Source organism: Canis lupus, chromosome 16 (genome assembly GCF_003254725.2).
Source record: "Canis lupus dingo isolate Sandy chromosome 16, ASM325472v2, whole genome shotgun sequence".
In the NCBI taxonomy this organism is placed as follows: Eukaryota; Metazoa; Chordata; class Mammalia; order Carnivora; family Canidae; genus Canis; species Canis lupus.
This window is the reverse complement of record NC_064258.1, coordinates 12,518,705-12,541,178: the sequence shown is the minus strand read 5'-3', so window position 1 is coordinate 12,541,178 and position 22,474 is coordinate 12,518,705. Positions and strand designations below refer to the sequence as shown.

General features: G+C 41.0%; 1 protein-coding gene across 2 annotated transcripts in view; it reads left to right on the top strand.

Annotated features, from left to right (window-relative positions):
- The window catches only part of LOC112670458 (solute carrier family 23 member 1-like), a 39,248-nt gene that overhangs the window by 5,487 nt on the left and 11,287 nt on the right, over nt 1–22,474 (top strand). For both annotated transcript variants that reach the window (XM_035699517.2, XM_025464141.3), the window contains exons 3-4: nt 4,090–4,247; nt 16,424–16,583. In XM_035699517.2, the coding sequence (XP_035555410.1) occupies nt 4,090–4,247; nt 16,424–16,583 (318 nt within the window). The remainder of the gene's footprint in view (nt 1–4,089; nt 4,248–16,423; nt 16,584–22,474) is intronic.

Sequence of the window (22,474 nt, the reverse complement as noted above, 5' to 3'; positions counted from 1 at the left end):
TCACAGATGGAAGCTATACTTTGTTAAATGCTTTTTCTGCATCTATTGAAATGATCAGATAGTTCTTATCCTCTCTCTTACTGATGTAATATATCACCCTGATGGATTTGGGAATACTGAACCACCCTTGCAACCCAGGAATAAGTCCCACTTGATCACAGTGAATGATTTTTAGACTATATTGTTGAATTCAGTGTCCTAGTATGTTATTGAGGGTTTTTGCATCCATGTTCATCAGGGATGTTGGCCTGTAGTTCTTTTTAATGAAGTTTTTATCTGGTTTTGGTATCCGGATAATTTTGGCCTCATAGAAAGAATTTAGAAGTTTTCCTTCCTTTTCTGATTTTTGGAATAGTTATAGAATAACAGGTATTAACTCTTCTTTACATGTTTGTTCAAATTCACCTGGGAAGCCACCTGGTCCTGGACTTTTTTGCTTACTGATTCAATTTCTTTGCTGGTTATCAGTCTGCTCAAATTTTCTATTTCTTCCAGTTTCAGTTGTGGTATTTTGTGTTTCTAGGAATTTATCCATTTCTTTCAGGTTGTTCAATTTGTTGGCATATAGTTTTTCATAATATTCTGTTGCAATTGTTTATATTTCTATAGTGTTGGTAGCTATTTGTCCTCCCTCATTTATGATTTTATTTATTGGGGACCTTTCTCTTTTCTTTTTGATCAGTATGGCCTGAGGTTTATCAGTTTCATTGATCTTTCTTTCTTTCTTTCTTTCTTTTTTTTTCAAAGAATCAGTTCCTGGTTTCATTGACCTATTCTATTGTGTGTGTGTGTGTGTGTGTGTGTGTGTGTGTGTGTGTGTGTTTTAAAGTTTTTCGTTTATTTCTGCTCTAATCTTTATTCTTTAATTTTTTTCCCTGCTGGTTTGAGGTTTTGCTTGCTGTTCTTTTTCTATCTCCATTAGGGGTACGGTTAGATTATTTATTTGAGACTTTTCCTGCTTCTTGAAATAGGCATGTATTTGGTATAAACTTCCCTCTTAGAATTACTTTTGCTGAATCTCAGAGGTTTGGACTGTGGTGTTTTCATTTTCATTTGTTTCCATGTACTTCTTTTTTCTTCTTTTACTTCCTGGTTGACCCATTCACTGTTTAGTATTAATGTTATTTAATCTCCATGTATTTATGATCGTTCCAGTTTGTTTGTTTTTTTTTTATTATGGTTGACTTCTAGTTTCATAGTACTGTGATCAGAAAAGATGCATGGTAGGACTTTGGTCTTCTTGAATTTGTTGAGGCTTGTTTTGTGGGCCTATTCTGTTATGTGATCTAATTCTGGAGAATTTTCCGTGTGCACTTGAAAAGAATGTATATTCTGTTGTTTTAAGATGGAATGTTCTGAATATATCCGTTAAATCCATCTGGTCCCTTGTCATTGAAAGCCATTGTTTCCTTGTTGATTTTCTTTTTAGATGATCTGTCTGTGAATGTAATTGGGGTGTTAAAGTCCCCTACTATTATTGTATTACTATTGATTAGGTTCCTCTATTGTTATTAACTGTTTATATATATTTGGGTGCATAAATATTTACAATCGTTATATCTTCTTGTTAGACTGTTCTTTTTATTATTATATAGTGTCCTTCTTTGTCTCTTGTTACAGTCTTTGTTTTGAAGTCCATTTCATCTGAAATAAGTACTACTACTTAGCTTCTTTTTTAAAAAAAAGATTTATTTATTTTAGAGAGAGCGCAAGCAGAGAGAAGGGCAAAGGGAGAGAATCCTCAAGCAGACTCCTCACTGAGTGTGGAGCCTGATGAGAGGCTTGATCTCACAACTCTGAGATCATGACCTAAGCCAAAGCCAAGAGTCACATGCTTAACTGACTGAGCCACCCAGGTGCCCCCCACCTCAGCTTTCTTTTGACATCCATTTGCATGATAGATATTTCTCTAGTCCCTTACTTTCAATCTGCAGGTGTCTTTAGATCTAAAATGAGTCACTTTTTAGGCAATATTTAGGTGAGTCTTTTTTTTTTAATTCATTCTGACACCCTATGTCTTTTAAGTGTTTATTCCATTTACAAAATAAGTATTGATAGATATGCATTTATTGCCATTTTATTACTTGTTTTGTCATTGTTTCTGAAGACTTTCCTCTGATCCTTTCTGTCTTTCTCTCTGCCATAATTTGCTGATTTTCTTTAGTGATATATTACAATTTATTTCTCTTTATTCTTTGCATGCTTGTTAGTGGTTTTGATATATAGTTACCATTAAGTTTGTATATAACCTGTTCTGCAAATAGCAGTCTATATTAAGTTGATGGTCATTTAAGTTTTGAACCCGTCTTTTCTCCACGTTTTAGGCATACGTTATTATATTTTATATATATTTTGTGTGTGTGAGTTCCCTGACTGATTTTTTATGGAAATACTCATTATTACTGCTTTTGGTTTCCTGCCTTTATACTTTCACTTTTGATCTCTCCTTTCCACTCAAAGCATCCCCTTTAATATTTCTTACAGAGCTGTCTCGTCATCACAAACTCCTTTCATTTTTGCTTTATCTCTCCTTGTATTCTGAATGATCGGCTTGCTGGATAGAGTATTCTTGGCTGCAGATTTTTCCTGTTCGGCACTTTGAAGATATCATGCCACTCCCTTCTGGCTTCCAAGATTTTGTTGAGAAATCTCCTGCTAGCTTTATGGATTTTCCCCTGTAAATTAAAGACTTCTTTTGTCTGGTTGCTTTTAAGATTTTTTTCTTTATCCCTATATTTTGCAAGTTTAATTATACTATGCCTTGGTGTGGGTCTGCTTTTGTTGACATTGTTAGGAGTTCTTTGAGCCTCTTGGATTTGGATGCCTGTTTCCTTTCTCAGATTAGGAATATTTTCAACTATTATTTCTTCAAATATATTTTCTGCCCCCTTTTCTCCTTCTTCTGGAACATCTATAATATGAATATTATTATGTTTGATGGAGTTACTGAGTTCCCTAAGTCCATTCTTGTTTTGTGTAATTATTTTTTTCTCTTTTGTTCAGCTTGATTGCTTTCCATGACTCTGTCTTCAAGGTCACTCATTTTTTCCTTTCCTTCTTCTATTCTGTTATTCATCCCATCAAATGTGCTCCTCATTGTTTACTGAGCCCTTTATCTTAGCTGTGTTCTTCCTTAGCTCTGTGTTAAGGATCTCACTCATCTCTTCCACCCCTTTCTAAAGTTTAGTGAGTATCCTTATGATCATTGCTTTAAATTCTCTATCAGGCATGTTACTTATATCTGTTTTACGTCGGTCTCTGGCTGTGGCCTTGTCCTATTCCTTCACTTGGGATAAATTTCTCTGTCTCCTCATTTTGTCTGCCTCTCTGTGTCTGTCTCTCTGTGGTAAGAAAGTCAGCTATGACTTTTGCTCTTGACAGTAGTGCCTTTATGAAGTGGAGGTCCTTAGTGCCCTGCCATGCAGTGTGCCCTGTTCGCCAGGACCTGGCACTTCAAGAGAGTCTTCTGTGTTGCTAATGCCCTGCTGTTGTGTCTGAGTCACTGTTCCTTTCAGTGCAGTCATCTACACTGCCCTCTGCCTGTTGTAAGCTGTGCTTGCTCTCCATGGTGTTAGTGGGACCCAGGCAGGCCAGTTCTAAAGGGGTGTGAGAGCAGGGCAGCAGTGTTAGCAACATAGGCATTGAACCACTAGTCCTAGGCCAGACCCCCCAAAGTGTCTAGGTGGCTACAGCTGGAGGCTGTGAGCTAGGCAACTGGAGCTGTGAGGCTGGGCTCCGTGCAGTGGCTGGGTGGGCAGCACTCTGTTTATTCTGAAGCCCACCTCTTTGCTTCCTGTCATGTCCCCCTGTTTTGTGTTCCTGCCTGGGTTTCTTACCTAAGATATCAGTTTCTAGTGTTAGGATTCTGCACTTGAACCCCAGACCCTCAGTCTGGGTCTGTCTTTTGCTCCCTGGTCTCTTTGTTTCCATGGCTGATCTGGATGCCTGCCTCTTACTTCTGTTTAGGCTCCTCTGAGACCAGAGGTAGCGTTTTTCCCTCTGGCAGGGCAACGCCAATGGAAATGAGGGTGGAACAGGCAGTCACAGCATGTACTTGCCACCTGTCCACTCTCTCTGCTCTGCCCACAGCACTTCCTCACGGCCCTGGGGGGCCTCGTAGCCATACCGCTCATCTTGGCCAAGGACCTGTGTCTGCAGCATGACCCACTGACTCAGAGCTACCTCATCAGCACGATTTTCTTCGTCTCTGGCATCTGCACTCTCCTGCAAGTGTTTTTTGGAGTCAGGTAGGTAAAACTCTTTTCCTTGGATTCAGACTTTTCCATGCAGGAGTACCAGCCAGATTTGCTTGGCTTGCAGCTGGACAGGTGGTTAGGCAGCTGGTGTAAACTATGTGGAAACGTGAGACTCCGAATCAGAGCCTAGTTTACTGTCAATATTAGCTAGGATTCACAATCAAAGTTACATAAATCCAGATTAGCTCAGGCAATAATGTGTTCTTTATTAATGTGCAAGATCAGGGCAAGAGATAGGCAAGGTGAATCATACATCAGGAACGTGTTGAGCCAGGGACTCAGATGCCACTGGGACTTTTTCTTCTCTTGCTTCTACAAAGGCCTTCTCCTGATGTTTGTGAAATGCAAGGCAAGAATACAAATGGATCCCCACACACTGGATGTCTAAATATTGGAGATTTATAAACCAAACTTACAGACTCTTAAATATGTTCTGATCATTCTACCTGGAAGGTTAGGTTTGAATTTAGAATTCTCTCACTGTTCAAGGTTCTGCTTTGGAACCCACTCAAGGAGGGCTGACCCACAGCCTGTGGCCTTCTGCTTCTCTTCCCACCTCAAACTTTGCTCCAGATCATAAATGGTCTTACATGCATGAATGTGGATATCCCAGCCTGCATATCCAAGCTCCGCACCCACCTGCCACACACACACACACACACACACACACACACACACACCCCAGATTCCCCACATAGTTGATGCTTGGCCATCTTCAGGCCTATGTGTGTGCACCTGCATCATGGTCTGTCTTTAGCAGGGCACACCTGGGGAAGAGACCCAAGCAGCCTCTGGAAAAGGCCCAGGGCCATTTGGGCAGAGAATTCATGGCCCTCAAAGGGGAGAGGCACACAGACTTGAGGTGGACATACCATACCCTCTTTGGCCTCACAGACTCCTTCCCCAGAGAAAGAAGAGAGGAGCCCCCTGGAGCCACAGCCTAGGGGTGGGGGGCTCTCCTCGCCTCGTCTGAAGATGGCGCAGTTTCTTCATCACACTGCTGGTGCCTGTGCTTCATTGTCACAGATGGACTTCCACGCAGGAGTGCAGACAGGCTGCTGGCAGTCCGCACACTTCTCTCCCAAAGCAGGTGCATACCGCTCTGGCTGCTCTTGCATTTTAAAATTCCAGGAAAGAGCTCTAATTGGTACAACATGTGCCAAATGCCCAGCTCCCACCCATCAGGGCAGCAAGCACGGCAACTCCCATTCAGGAAAGTTTCCCAAAGAAGCAGGTGTCCTCTTTAAGGAAAAAGAACATAAAAGTAGGAAGACAAAATCATGTATGAAAGAGAATATTATTAACTTGGTAAAAAACCTCAATAAATTACAAATTTAAAAAAAAAGAAATAAACACCACAAGATGCCACAAATTCCAAAGTATAGCATGCCATTTTTATTATTTCACTTTCTCACAGCCCCCTGTCATACTTCTCCCCCCACATTTTATGCTTGCAGACTCTTTTCTTCTTTAAGTGAAGGTTGGGTACTCTTTGATCACCTCTTCATTTTATAAAGAGAAGGAAAGATAATTCAGTCACTTTTCTAGCATTGGTTAGTCCAAATTTATTTGTTAATTACTGCTAGTTGAGCTACATCATCATGCCGTCACACACAGACTGTAACACTGCTATCGATTCGTGCCCTGCAAACACAGGAATTCTCTTGTACTTGATTTCTATCAAAAAATTTTTGAATGCATGCTGTATTTATAAGTGTATCATGTGCATTATTAATTATATTCTTGATAGGAGACAACTTCCATCTTGCCTGCATATCCTAAGAACCAAATCTTCTCTGGCAATTTTGTGTATCTGATGATTGTCAGATCATCCACAGACTTGCTTCTGGCCCCATACATTTCAAAACTTGTTTCTCATCCACCCACCCACATATGTCAATGCCAGGTGCTATAGGACACATTGATAACATAATGTGACCTTGGGTTCTGCACCTTCACATCACCAAGTAGAGTGAGCTGGCACAGGGGCGGGGGCGGGTGGAAGGAGAACACACAGTAATGACCCCAAGGTGGCTAGCAGTAAATTAATTATGTGGTTTAGTGCCTCAAACCACATAAGTACATACTACCACTTTCAACTAAGTTTCTCCTGACTCAGCTTCTCCTTAGCCAGATCCTGAGAGTGCTAATGGCCTTTCTAATGCCACTGATGCAAGATTTAGAGCCTGTAAGGTGGCAGTGCAAAGAGACCAGAGTGGTAGCCAAATGTGGCTGAAACTATTTACTTTTGCAAAGTTGACAAAAGCATATGGCTAGTGAACACATTGCAGGGACCTCTTCCTGGGCTTTAGAAGGAGCCAGGCAGGTGAGGGTCCCTTCACCATCAATCTCCTTTTGACCTAACCTGTGCCAGGCCTATGCTCAGCCCTGTGGTTGTGAAGGGAAATGGAAAACATTTCCTACAGTGTGCTTCCACCTGACCTGTCTTGACAGAAAATGACTTGACAGGAAAAATTAATATCCATTTATTCTCTGTCAATTATCTGAATAAAACCACACAGGTATAGACTAATATGCAGCTGGACACTTTTTTTTCCAGATAGGCTGACAGTAGACAGCATTTGGAGGAGTACATTCACTCCTGGCGTGGCCTTTTTGCCTGAATCAAATCAAAGGCAAATCAAAGTGCTTCCTTTGCAAGTCATTTCCAGGTGATATGCCAAGGCTTAAGTTCTTGCCATCTCTGCTGAGGAGTGGGAGACTCATGCCCACAGTTTTGGTGGGTTGGTTCCCTGCCCTCTCTTTCTTCTGTCACCATCTCTGTGAGCCAATATCTCTTCCAAATTCCCCACCAAGGATTCAAAGAGTACAGGGTTTGCTCTGGTCTGTCAGAACCTTAAAATCCAGAGCCCCCATTTTCCTGGATTGGCCCTAGAAATGCAAGATGCTGCACTGGCGTTAGGGAGGCCTTGCCATAACCTGCCTGGGTACCCAGAGATCCCTCATCTGTCCCAGCCCCACGGGGAGTTACAAACACAAAGCCCCTAAACCTGCTTTGCTTTGCTTCTGCCCTCTTGACATCCAGATATACCACTGGAGCTCTGGCTGGAGCAGGAACAGTGGTGGCTTTTGAGGTAGAAGTGTGACCTGACAATCTTCACATCAGAGGAGTCCCAAAGATGGGGCTGGTGCTTCTGCTTCCTCTGGGTTTAAGTTGAATAGCTATCCATAGGGAAGGGACAGGATGGCATTTCCTACAATGTGGCAGGTCCTTACCTGCTTGATGTAGGGAGTTCAGTAAAAAGATGAGCAAAATGTTCTTTGTCCAGTAGTGAAGTAGTTGGGACTCAGAGAGCTCAGGATTTCTTACAACACAGTGACCCTTTTAAACTCCAGAAGAAATCATTAGTCCCATCTTACATTCCTGAGGTTCTGCTCCCCATTTTGATCTATTGCAAAGAAAAGTCTCTGTGACATCATCCTTTGCCCACTCATTGGGTTGACTCAGGAAGGGAGCATCAAAATGATGATGTGGGAAAGATTGGATGCCAGCAGCTGACCTTCCAGATGCATCTGTCCCCAACTGTTGACCATTTACCCATTCTCTCCCCCTCTTACTCACAGGCTTCTCGAATTGCACATGTCCCAACCCCAGACCTTCTCAGGGGAATCGTCCTTTCCAAGTTCCTGAGCTCATAAGGCATATTGCATACCTAGTGGAGAAGTAATACTCCCTCTCCTTTCTACCTTGGACAATATTTGCATTATTTTCTCCTGGAGTCCTCATGTTTCTATGAAGTGGAACAGTTTTTTAATTTTTCCAAAGCCTTGAAAATTAAATTAGATAATGCACAAATGTACCTCAGTGCCAGGTACAGAAAATTTATTTTTCACATCAAGAAATGGATTGTACTATACAGAAAATTTTGCACCCTCCCTCCCTTTTTTTTAATAATTAAAGAAATTTAGTTGTAAATAAAAATAGTCCTCCTCTCTCTTTTTAAACGTATACGATGCACCATAATATTTTTCCATTTCAACAAACGCACTTCTGCAATAGTACTTTTTAAAAAATGATCACTTAGTATTTCATATTCTAGATTATATAATTATATTCTGATTTATTTATTTCCTATTAAAAGACATTTAAGTTGTTTCAAGTTTTTCATTCTCATAATAGCAGCCGATATAATTTATAATTATGAGAGGTATAAATTATATATATCCTGAGAATCATTTATCTAGTTAAAGACAGTAAAAAAGATTATTAGAAATTTTTAAGGTTATTTGTGGGTGGCTTACATTATATATGAAAGGTGTATATTTTATGTAAGTTAATAAAGTTTATAAGGTTAAAGATAAAAAAGACTGGAACAAAATGTTAATAATTATAAAATTATAATTATATTATAATTATAATTATATAATTAAAAAGTTATAATTATATAATTAAAAAGTTATAAAATTAGGGTGATCTAAATGTATTCTTTATATTTTTCTTTATTTTCCATTTATTTTCCTTCAATGTCCATGTATTACTTTATAACAGAGAAAAGTAACCATTTAAAATGATTTTTAGAACAATATCAGGGCATATTTCATGAACCATACCTTTTGAATCTGTGCCTGAGAGCAGAAGTCCAGTAGGCTGCCTATTACCATCTTGGAGGAAGGACTGGATGAAGGTTCCAGCCTTGGACAAATTCTAAGATCATGCAACTTTTGTCACTTCACCTGCTTTAATCTTTGTTTCCCCAATCCATTTCTCTGTGATCAGCATTAAAGCCCTAAAAACAAAAAAGGACCAGCGTGTCTTGGGGGCAGAACAAGGGAGAACTGGCTCCCATTCCACCACTGGTTTCTGGCAGGGGCCTGGTTTGTGGTCAAAGGTATACTCAGGGTAGTGACCACTGGTGAGTTTAAAGAATATAGACAAACAGGCTTCTACTTCCCACCAGAAATCTTCCTCCCTTTTTTTTTTCTAGACAGAGGCAAATATTTCATCCATGTAAGCTGATTATGTACGTACTACCTTCCAAATCTCTAGTTAACACACTTCAATTTTAGTATTATTAATCAATATGAGTACAAATGACTGAGATCTCCTTTTCTTCCACAGCCTTTTACCACTTACAAGCTCACTCTAACTCTCATCACATACATGCAGACTTCCCATCCTCTTGTTCTCCTATACTCCCAGCATAGATCAATATTTTGTGTTATAATTAACGACTGTGATGTTATTTGGAGCTGAATCACAGTTATTTTCCTGCCCAGATTTTTGTTTTCCCTGGAGTTTACATCTTTCTTATTTCTAATATACATAATTTTCTATGTACTTATTTCTAATTCAATTCGATGCTCTTTGTTTATTGTCTAATTTATTCTTAATAATTTCATTCATGGGGCATCTGGGTGGCTCATTCAGTTAAGCATCCAACACTTGATTTCAGCTCAGGTTCATGATCTCAGAGTCATGAGATCAAGCCCCACTCCACATTCATGACTGCTTAAGATTATCTCTCTCCCTCTCCCTCTGCTGCTCCCTTCCTCCCCTCTTCATGTTCTCTCTCCCTTAAAAAAATTAATTAATTGATTAATCAATTAATTAATTTTGTTCACATCAGCTTCAGCTTGATGAACTGTCTACTGGAGCTCTCTGCCTTGCTGCAATTTGGAATGGTTGCTGTGTATGCCATGCCTGGTTTCCATTATATTTATCATCCTGAGATGCTTCTTCATTCCTATCCTGGGAATTCCCTTCATGTCAGTTCTCAAGTCTAGGTCTCTTGTTCTCATATCTTTCTCTTTTCTGGAGGAACACAATAATCCAGTACTTCGAGAGAGAGAGAGAGAGAGAGAGAACAAAAGAGATAAATTTTGTAAGACTTTGTATATGTGAAAGTGTGTGGATTCTACCCTCATACCTGATGGATAGCTTAGCTGGGTATAGGAATATAGATTGGAAATAATTTTCTTTCAGAATTTTGAAAGCACTGTTCCATTGTTTTGTAACTTTCAATGTGATTTTAAGAAGGCCAAAACTTTATGTAATCTCCTTCCCTTTCCCCACCCCAGAAGCTGGCAAGGACTGCTTTATAATCGCAGTGTTGTAAATTTTTAGTTATGTGTTGTGGCCTGAGTTTATTTTCGTCCATCATACTGTGTACTGAATATGTCTTTTTAGTAGGCAAATGGTCATCCTTCAGTTTCTTTGAGTTTCTTTTTCAAACTCCTTTTATTCACATGCTCGATTTCCTGGAGTGGTTCTCTAATTATCTTACCTTTTCTTTCCTATTTACAACGCTTTGTATTTTTGCTCTTTTGCAGGGAGGAAAACACATCACCTTTATGTTCCAAAACTTCAACTGAATTTATTTCTACTATAATACTTTAAGAGCTTTTTTGTTCTCTGAATATTCTTGTTTTATGCATCCTATTCGTGCTTTATGAATGCAAGACTTACTTGCCAAAGATATAAATGAGAGTATGTTTTAAAATTATCATCTCCCAGGATGCAAATGGCTCAGTCAGTTAATTGTCTGCATTCGGCTCAGGTCATGATCTCAGGGTCCTGGGATTGAATCCCACATCAGGCTCTCTGCTCATGGGAGGCTGCTTCTCCCTCTCCGCTCTGCTTGTGCTCTTTCTTGCTCTCTCTTAAATAAATAAATAAAATCTTTTTAAAAAATGATAATCTCCCTACAGTATAAGCTACTTTCATCTGTTTCTTTATTTGGGTCTCTGTCATCTATAGTCCTGTGGTTGTCTGGTGATCCTTGTATATGTAAGGTAGGATCTCAAATGCTTGACTGGTAGTCTGGCTGGTCCTAAGGCTGCATCTCGTTCACTTTGGACTTCATTGCAGCATGATATGCAGGAGTGCCATATAACCCAACTGCAAGGGTCACAATTCACATTGTAGTCTTAATATGGTGTCATGAATTTCAGATATCTTTATGCTTTCCCTAGCATACCTGGGGAAGCCTGAATTTCAGCATCTTTATGCTTTTCCTATCAGGTTGTCATATCCTCCAGAAAAAGACCTTCCAATCTCTTGCCTGAAGAGTAAAGACCTGGCTGGAAGTGTGCTAGAAGCTCAGTTGGAAAGTGAGCTGGATGTTTTAGTGTTCAGTGTGCATATATTAAATGACTCACCCAGTGTTCAGTATGATATCTTCACGTCAACTGTGCCAATTTCCCTGCAGTATGCAGACCCCGTGTTTTGTCTTTTCTACAGGATAAACTCTGTCTTTGGCCAAGGTGAGGGAAGGACAGTCCCTTGACTGTTTCTAAAAAAGACATTAAGCCTGTTTCAGCTCCACATTTAGTCCTACTTCAAGAACCAATTCCTGATATGTTGTGAGTTTTTCAGTGTAATGCCATTTACCTATTGCTAGCATAGAATACTGATTCCCCAGGCTGGTCAGATCAGTTACCACTGTCCATCTCTGCTCTTTAGCTTTCAAAGTTTTGTTGCAATTGTCTCCTGCTAAGATCTTTTTATCTTGTGATTTATTCTTCTAAAATATATTTTAGTGTCATTTTAGTGGAGTTTCAAGAGGGAGCAAGTATATAATTTGGCATTTTTAACCAGAAGTCAATTTTTTTCTTACTTTGCACAAAAACTCAATACATATTAAAAATATCAAATCTTTGTATTTATTAATTGCCATAAACATTTTTAGTGTGTTTTTAGTTTTGAGCATTTTTGCAGTATCAAAGGTTTTATATTTCTATGGTAAAATTTGTTAAATTTTTTCCCTTGCTATTTCTTTTTTTTCCCCCTTGCTATTTCTTGATCTACTTTTAGACTTATAGAAATCCTTTCTATATCCAATAGATAAGATAAATGACCATCTTTTTAAAAAAATACTTGTATGGTGTTGTTTAGATTTTTAAATTTAACTCTTGAATTAATTTTGGGATTTATTTAGTGTATTGTATGAAGTGAGGCCTCAAATTTATTTTTTTCTCCCTGAAAGCCAATTATCTCAATATCATTTATTGAATAAATAGGAATCAAGACTTTATTCATCATATATTAAGTTCATATATATTATTTACTCATGGGAGACAGAGAGAGAGGCAGAGACATAGGCAGAGGGAGAAGCAGGCTCCCTGCGGGGATCCTGATTCGGGACTTGATCCTAGGACCCTAGGATCACAGCCTGTGCCAAAGGCAGATGCTCAACCACTGAACAACCCAGGTGCCCCTGTAAATGCTAAAGTTAATACATAGTGTGTTGGAACATGTGGGATGTTGTCAGAGAAACTCTTTCAAATCAAATGTAGCAAAAACAAAAATTACCAGGGAGGAGACATCTGAAATAGATTCAACAGCAATACAAGAGCAGTAAGCTTCAAAGTGATCAGTAGATCCAATAGAAGCAAATCCATCCCAGTGGACACGTGTTGTGACATCACATGAAGAGTGCTATGTCTTAGACATTAACCTTTAAATGTTAATGCAAGCCCCTAAAGTAGAGAGAGAGTGTCTACCTTAAGAATTGGAATAGAAGAAATAATGAAGAGAAGTGGAGTGAAAGCTTTGGAGCTCTGTGCAGGTGGCTGTGTACTACCTGCAGGGCTGATTACGTGCCATGGGGCAAGGGGTAACTAAGGCAAAGATGGAGCCTTGGACCAGCCCAAGCACATGGATTCCAACAACACAAAAGAAAACAAGGGATGTAGAAAACAAATCTTAGAGAACCCACCTGCAAGAGATGGGAATGCCAAACAACAGTTTTTGTGTTTTTTTTTTTTAAAGCCCAATATAACAGCTGTAAGAGAAAACACAAAAGAAAATGTTATAATGTACACCACCTGCTCAGGAAGTACCCACACTTTTCAGAGGGAATAATAAAGTAATGACCATTACTGCTATTTGGTGAGTGCCAAATATGCCCCAGGCATTGGGCTACACATTTATACACATTTAATCTTCATGGCTACTCTCTGGGGAAAGTGCTATTATTTGGTATATCAAAGAGGACACTGAGGCTTGCAAAAGTTGGGTGACGTGCTTAGGTCACATAACTGATAGGAGGTAGAGCCAGATTTAAATTTGCCATGCTCTTAATCAGTGTCATAGGGCAGTGAGGAACCTGGATGATGAGGGAGGAGACCCTAGCCCTCCTCCTGGTTAACTCTATGACCTTGGGCCCAGATCCCCCATCTATAAAAATAACAGGGGAAGCTGGATATGTATCAAGAAGCTCTTCTCTAAAATGTTGAGTTGGTTTCAAATCAACAGTCCATAATTTATAAGAGAGACATTTAAGTCAGAAGGCACATGTAGAACAATAGTGAATCATACTCATGCGCAGATTTAAAAAATCCAGGCTTGCCATCATGGTAGCAGATAAATTAATTATGAAATTTAAAAGAATGCTGAAATATACATCAAGGTCACCATAGAAAGTAAGACATACATAGAACAACGAAAGCCTAGAATAGTACTGAGTGCACATACCCTATACACATACTGAGAATGTTCATAAAGGAAGAATTAGTAGAAATGGAAGGAGTGTATGTAGATCAGTCTCAATCCCTCTCTCTCTCTCTCTCTCTCTCTCTCTCTCTCATCTGTCTACCAAAAGGATACTAATAAGTAGTTATACCTGGGGCCTTTGGGTGGCTTGGTTGATGAAGCGTGGGACTCTCCGTTTTGGCTTGGGTCGTGGTCTCAGGGTAGTGGGATCCAGGCCTGCAATACTCTGCGCTCAGCTTGGAGTCTGCTGGAGATCTCTCCCACCCCCTCCCCTTCTGTTCCTCTTCCTGCTCATGCTCATACACTCTTTCTTTAAAATAATAAAATCTCGAAGAAAAAAAAAGAAGCTATACCTAACAAAATGGGGGTGGGGTGGGACAGGAAGGAATAGAAAATGGGATTTGAAGGTGTAAGTATAAAATAATAAGGGAATAATTTATAGATACGTTGTGTGAACCTGAAGGTAGAACATGATCATACCCTGAAGCAAATAAATGAAAAAGAAAATTCATCTTGCTCTTGAACATAAAAGATATGTTGCAATTACAAACAAAGGCAGAAATTCCATGTATCATATTATCCCAATGACATGTCATCATCTCGAAAGACAATAACACGAGCAGAATTAGAAAGGAACGCAGCTATTTAAAATTTTGAAATATTCTCTTAAATAATTTCTCACTTAAGGGATGAATTCCTGCATGCAGCAGCAGAAGGCATTTTTTTTAATAAAAAGGAAGCTCACTACCGTAAGAATTGTTACAAATATATTTTGACAGTATCCAAATTCCATGTAATGAGTAGACGGTTTGTAGATAAGGAGAAAACAGACATTAAATCACACGAATGAGTGCACATCTCTCATAGCTTAATGAAATACAAATTAACATTTGTTAGGACTTCATTACATGCCTATTAAACTTAAGAAAACCAAATGATAAACCCAATGTTGGCAGGTTTTTGTGTGGTTCCCGGCTCAGCACTGGAGGGATGAGAATGAAAAATAATGAATGCCAGCCCTGCCCTTCTGGAACCCAGTAAAATGGACATGGCTGACATGGTGGACTTTGTAGGCACCACCAGAAGGTGTTTAAAGTGATCCTTGAGAGTAAGTTACTGGCAGCGGTTAGTTTGTTAGTACGAGGGCTGAGACATATGTCGCTAGAAGATAAGTGGGAGTTTTGTCTCACTCATCATGGTGTCCTCAATACCATGGCAGCCAGTGCCTACCACATGGCAGATCCTTAATAAATATTTGGTGAATGAGTGAAATGTGCATATGGAATTGTAGCAAAAAATTAAGACACAAGTTCTGTATTAGGTAACTCTGGTTGTACCCATACACAAAGGTTTATATGTTACTTTTTAAAGCTCAAGGGGGTTTTGTAAAGATGTAAGTAGAGCATGTCTCCCTTCTGTGTTTCAAGATATTTAGATTTCATAGTTTTTAAATTAAAAAAGTATTCACGCATACCCCTACCACCACCTGTGTATTCCCACCTTGCGTGGGCAATGGATTCTGTTCTACTTTGAAGCCTTATGGGTCTAGATTTATGGTCTAGATCAGTTGTTCTCAACCGTGGCTGCACAGTAGAATCACCTGGAGCTCTAAGTGCACCCCATACCTGGGCGCACTCTTAGAGAAGCCCACTGATTTGTCTGAAGGTGATGCCCAGGCATCATCCATTCTCATGTCCAGCCAGGGTGCAAAGGCCAATTAGGCAGCAAACTCTTGCATCAACTTCATATTTTCATTATATAGAATGTACTCAGTCTCCCGAGAATAATCCTTTAAGCAATTTTTATGAAATTCTGAGTACAAAAATACCCTTCTAGAATTGTTAGGAAAATGCATTGGAACTAGGTGGATCATGGTGACAAGTGTAATCAGGATGCTGAGGTACCTCTGGGCCACCCTTCCCCAAATGTTAGTGTCATAGGTGGGCAGACAAGGCCAAGCCTTGATAGCCTGTGATCTGATAAGAGAGGGTCATTGGAGGTTGACTTATCAGGCTGCATTTACCTCAAAGGGAAGAAAGTTCTCAAAGTTCTCACAGATGCCAGAGTGAGAAGCCAGGCAGGAGTAAGAAGGATCTGGATGGAAGTGTACACTACTACTGTACCTAGTAGTAGGTACAGTAGGTACAGTAGGTACTGTGTACCTAGTAGTGTACTAGGTAGTGTACACTACTACTACTTGGCCTGATAATTGACCTAAAAACTGTTCTCTCCATGTGATAAAAAGGAGGCTTGAAGGTACAGGTCTGGGGGTGCTGATCATTTTTGAAGACCCAAAGGAATCTGGCAGCCCAGATTTTAGGCTGTGCATCTCTTGGGGGGAGACCTCCACACAGGAACTGTGCTTTTATCCTGGGCTCTGGGGAAGATTCTCTGGGACCAGGGTAGATGATGCTTGCTGAGCTCTGTGCTGTCTCCAAGTCATTTCCCAGGGCTTCCCAGGTTTATATCTCCTAGACTGGCGGTAGCCCTGCTTGTCTCCCCCCAACCACCCCTCCTACCTGTCCAAAGTCTGGCAGAGCTCCTGCGTCTGATGGGAGCATGGCAGGAACTCCCTGTAGGGTGAGACCAGCTGGGTCATGTATTGCCTCTAAATCAAGCTAGGGCTTGGAATGAAAGAAACTCCCCTGGGCCCAGTTTCAGACCCCTGCTAATGAATCTCCTGGGTAACTGCATCCTCTTCTCCCTCCTCCAGGCTGCCCATTCTCCAGGGAGGGACATTTGCTTTTGTGGCACCCTCCCTGTCCATGCTGTCCCTTCCTGCTTGGAAGTGCCCTGAATGGACATTCAATGCCAGTCTGGTGAACACCAGCTCTCCCGAGTTCACTGAAGAATGGCAGAAGAGGATCCGAGAGGTGAGGGGGCCCAAGGGGTGGAGGGGGTAGTGTACACTACTACTACTATGACTACTATTACTACAACTACTACTACTACCACTACTACTTTACATATGTTTGATAATCCTGTCCCTACTCTATTTTTTTCTCCCCTCCTTCCAAAGTCTGCACTTGTAGCTTTGTAAATGAATTTTTTCACTTAAGTTCAACACGTATAGAAAATAACTCTCAAAGCTGAACTTGCTCATGTTACCAGCACCTGGATCAAGAAACAGAACATTAGCAACACCCCAGAAGCCTTGTCGTGCCTCCTCCCAGTCCCCTCTCCTCTGAGGATAACCGCTGACCTGATTCCTAACACCATAGATGCGCTTCGCCTGGTTTTGAACTTTATATAGAGAACCACACAGCACGTACTAGTTTGTATCTGCCTTCTTCATTCAACATGATTTTTCTAAGTCTTCCACATTGTCATATGTAGGGGTAGATACTTCATTCTCTTTTCACTGCATAGTGTTCCATTATATAATTACACGGTAATTTACTTCTCTGCTTACTTATTCTGCTGTTACCCAAACTCTGTTTAAGAGTAACTTCAGTTATGGGCTGTTATAGATAGTGTTGCTAGGGATGTTTGTGTACTTGGTTTTAGGCAAACATATATATATATTTTTTTTCATTGAAAATACATGTAGGAGTGGGACTACTGAGTCACAGGGCATGTGTACCAGTCAGGGATCTCCAAAGAAATAGAAGCAATGGGATATATAGAGACACAGACAAGAGGGGGTGTATTGTAGGAATTGGCTCATGTGGCATTGGAAGCCAAGAAGTTCTTGAGCTGTTTGCTAAATACTGGTGGGAAGTCTGGGTTGCCAGTCTTTTTTATAGTAGTCTGGGCCCGGACTTCAGATTAGGCAAAGCTCAAACCAGAAACACTGTCCATTCTAGTTTTTAAAAATATTAAATCCTTGCAGACTCTGGGAAATGTCCAGCGTAGGTGGCCTGCCACCCCTGTGATGGGCCGTATACCCTTGTATCTCCCACCAAAAGCACATGTGCGCATCGCGCAATCTGGACCGTCCAGGGCAAAATAAGTGACCAGATGAGGATGGGGATTATGTTGTCTGTGAGCCTGCATGCGCCTGGTATCAACTCATGGACCCTAGTGACTACATTCAGGTCATACTTCCTCCCTCTCTTTAAGACTTAGGGGCATCGCCACAAATCACAACTATTTGAGATTTAACTAAAAACTCCTGTCCCACAGAAGAAAAATTTCATTAGAGCCCTATTATCCTCTTCCTAGACCAAACTGCTGATCATTGGCCACCGCCCAAGGACCCGTGGAATTATACGGGGGTAGCCCCGGGCATTTATGTGTGCATAGTCAGCCATCTCACGCATGACTCGGCCCATTGGCTGGATTTAGATCTGCTTTACTTCTTCCATCAAGGTTTCTCTGGGGAAGCGTCATATGCTCTTCCAGCATCAACCTCCCTCAGTTGCGCAAGCAGCACCTTTAGCCAAGCTCCAACTACTGCTTTCTGAATCCAGGGACTCACATGGTGAAACTCAAATCTTTGTTGCCAGCGTTAGGTCATCTTGTGAGGTAGTGTCTGGCCCAGGGGAGGTGGGGACTGTCATTTGCCCATGAATCCTATGAACCCCTCCTGTGTCCCTTCCTTTTCTCTGCCTGACTACAATTCTTTCCTTTAATCAGCAGATTTTGTTGATCTGTCCTTCTTTACTTGAATGTCTTTCTGGTCTCACGCAAGAACATGATTGGGGTCTCTGATCCTGGAGTTACTGGGTGCTACTCACTAGTGGTCTAATTCAGTGCAGACTAGTTAGTGATGGTCTGTCAAGGGGAAAGGGGTGGAGTAGCTGCTCCGGAGCACAGCCTCAGCAGAGCCGGAGCACTGGCTTCCACCAGGGTGGGTCCTCATTCAGCACAGACTCTACCACCTTCGCTTCCCATAAATCAGGTAGCGGGGCTGTGAAGGCCATGACCTGTGAGTTTCAGCCCAACCCTCTGCTGTTCTTCCTTTTCTAAAGCAGCCTTTTTACACATACCTATGCTGGGACAGGCCAAAAGTGCGTGTACTTCTGAAATCTGATCCATCTGCTTCCTTTTTGTCTCAGAGTGGACCCCGTGTTAACCAGGCTCTTTAATCATTAAAGAACAATACCATATAGCTCTAGACTAAGACATTCCTAAGAATGTCACTTGTCAAGCTGGCGGGCCCTGGATTTTTGCCAGGTAGAGTGGCCGATCTCGGGATGCTGTGTGTTGTACCACCTTCTCCAAATGAGGCTGTACTTCTTCAGGGAAGCCTAGTTTCACGATACCATCAACAGAATGAATCACAGAACACATGTGGCTTGTGGGTGTTTGTTTATTTGTTTGTTTCTGCTGTCCCCCAGGGAGCCTATATTTGGCTTCATTAAATCCAAATTTTCTCAGACATCAGAAAAGACAAATATCCACCATTTGCTTCGACGTGGATGGAACTGGAGGGTATTATGCTGAGTGAAGTAAGTCAATCGGAGAAGGACAATCATCATATGGTTTCACTCATGTGGAATATAAGAAATAGTGAACAGGATTATAAGGGAAGGGAGGGGAACTGGGTGGGGAAAAATTAGAGAGGGAGACCAACCATGAGAGACTTGTAACTCTGGGAAACATACAAAGGGTTGCAGAAGGGGAGTTGGTTGGGGGGATGGCATAACTGGGTGACAGGCACTAAGGAGGGCACTTGATGGGATGAGCACTGGGTACTCAACATATATGTTGGCAAATTGAATTTAAATTAAAAAATGTAAAAATAAAAAAAAATCCAAATTAAAATCAAGCAAAACACAAGAAGTGGGGTTTCTTTACCTGGCTCTGCTAGATGCCAGGGCAGGATTTCCCTTCCACGCAGACCTGCTGAGCACTGGAATTTCTTCTGCAAGAATCTCTTGCTTTCCTACTATCCAAGAAGAAAGATCTGATAAGTTAGTTTGTCTCTTCTCCTACCGAAGCATTTTGGCTCAAATCTTTCCTGTGTCCTAATGAAGCACCTGCCTCCAGCAATACCATGGCACAACTCACCAACCTTCACCATGTTCAGAACCAGTTACCTTGTGTTTTGAGGACACTGGGCAAGAGTTCGGAAAATAATTTCCCTAGGGCTTGAACAAGTATTAATAGTGAGGGAGGTGTTTAGGGATATGGGTCATGCTGTACCTGCATTAAACATGGGATCCCAAATGTCAGAGACACCGTATTTTCTTTGATATCTTTATTGTTTATTTTTGTGTTTATGATATATGGAGTCCTTTTAAAGCAGGAGTATGAAAACTACGGATCAAATCCAGCCTGAGGTCTGTTTTTTTTTTTTGTTTGTTTGTTTGTTTGTTTTTTAACTGCTCACAAACTAAGAATGTTTGTTTCAAAGGCTGTTCTTAAAAAGAATATGCGATAGAAACCACACATAGCTCACAAAACCTAAAGTAGTTACCATCTAGCTTTTTACAGAAAAAGTTTGCCAACTCCTGCTCTGAGACCCAGGGCCCAGGGTAGGGATTCCTTTGTCCCTAAGACAATAGTCTCCACTATTTTTCCCCACATAGCCTCCAAGAGTCCAACACAGTGAGCCAAATCCAGAGCCTTATCTATGATAGTTGAGCTCCACCTGCTGGCCCAATGTTCTTCACCAGTGCTGTAAGCCAGAGAAAGTTCTTTCAAATTGCAACTTCATTTCATTAATTAGATTGATTGGTTGATTTCTCCAAGCCAGCCTATGGGAATTTAAGGTAGATACCCCGTGTTTATCTGAGTTATATTTGTCCACATACATGTCAGGGATTGAAATCACTGGTGGCCAGCACACCAACTGTATGTCCCTATACTAGCCACCAGTGAAAGTGACACAAATATAGGACCAATAGGAAGGTTTTTACTTGCTAGGCTATAAGTAATGGAGAAGTGAAAGTGAACGGTGGTTCTATTTTAAGGACATGGTGGTAGCAGAAAAAATAAAAAACCAGGAAGGGAAGGCAAGTTCAGTTTTCAACACCTTGGACCAATTATGTCCTTAGATATAAGTGAAATGATATAAAGGATCATATAAAGCAATGATATAAAGGATGAGAAGGATGGATTAAGATTATTTTATTACTACAAGGTACTCACCCTACTCATGAACTGGCACAGTGTTCTTTGAAAGTGGACTTGGTATGTTGTAAACTCTAGGGCAACTCAAAAAAGTGAAAGAAAAGAAAGAAGAAAGAAAGAATAAGAAAGAAAGAAAGAAAGAAAGAAAGAAAGAAAGAAAGAAAGAAAGAAAGAAAGAAAGACAAACATGTCAAGAATGGAAAACAATGGAACCAGATGAAACGGTCAATTAAAACCACAAAAAGAGAGACACCTGGGTGGCTCAGGACGTGATCCCGGGGTCCTGGGATTAAGTCCCACGTCGGACTCCCTGCATGGAGTCTGCTTCTCCCTCTGCCTATGTCTCTGCCTCTCTCTCTCTGTCTCTCATGAATAAATAAAATAAAACCACAACGAGAGTGGAAGACAAAAATAGGGACAAAGAACAAGGTCAACAAATAGAAAACAGTAATAGGCATAGTTGGTATCAACCCAATTATCACTAAGTGGTATCAATAATCACTTTGAGGGCAGCCCCAGTGGCGCAGCGGTTTGGCGCCGCCTACAGCCTGAGGTGTGATCCTGGAGACCTAGGATCGAGTCCCACGAGTCTCTCTCTCTCTCTCTTTCTCTCTGTGTCTCTATGAATAAATAAATAAAATCCTTAAAAAAATACTCACTTTGAATGTCAGTGGATTAAATGTACCAATTAAATGACAGAGAATGCAGTCTAACTATATGTCATCTATAAGAAACCTTCCTTAAATATATAGACATGTAGAGATCGAAAGTAAATGGATGGCAAAAAAATATATCATGCTAACACTAATCAAAGCAAAGTAGAAGTTGCCCTATTACTTTCAGAAAGACCAGATCTTATTTATTTATTTTTAAGATTTTATTTATTTTTTCATGAGAGACACAGAGAGAGGCAGAGACACAGGCAGAGGGGGAAGCAGGCTCCCTGCAGGAAGCCCGATGGGGGACTGGATCCCGGGACTCCAGGATCATGCCCTGAGCCGAAGGCAGGCACTCAACCACTGAGCCACCCAGGCATCCCAAGAACAGACTTTAAAACAAGGAAAGTTAGGAAGGATAAAGCGGAATGTATAACATCCAAACCAAAAGAGGAAAAGTTAGACTTTAAGCAAATTGCATCGGTCCAGTGGATCAGGGGTTGGCAAACTATAGTCCATGGACCAGATCTGGCCTGCTGCTCGTTTTGATATAGCTCACAGGGTAAGAATGATTTTCCATTTTAAATGGTTGAAAAAGAAGAAGAGTACTACTCACGATGTGTCAGAATTATGTGAAATTCTAATTTCAGTATCTACACATGAAATTTCGGTGGAGCACAGCTAGGCTCACTTGTTCACATCTCGTCTGGAAAAGTTTCGACAGAGCCCATATGGCCCATCAAGCCTGAAATAGTCACTCTCCGGTCCTTTACAGAAAAAAAAAAAATGCTAACCCTTGCAAGAGAAAGTGGGAGCACGCCAATATGAAGTAGCAAGAGATTTAACCCGCTTCGGAGTGATGGTAGTCGTCCTCATCCTCTCCATGACCAATACTCACTTCTGGAGGCAATTTCCTGAAACCCTTCAAATGAAGTGCAAATGTCCACCAGGGAATTGGAAATCCAGAGCTGGGGAGAGGACCCAGAGCAGGCCTCTCCTTGCCTCGGTTCCCCTGGAGTTTAGCTTTGACTGCACTGGGGAATTGTGGGTCGGGCAGGCGGAGAGGCGGCCGCCTCAGCTAGGTCTGC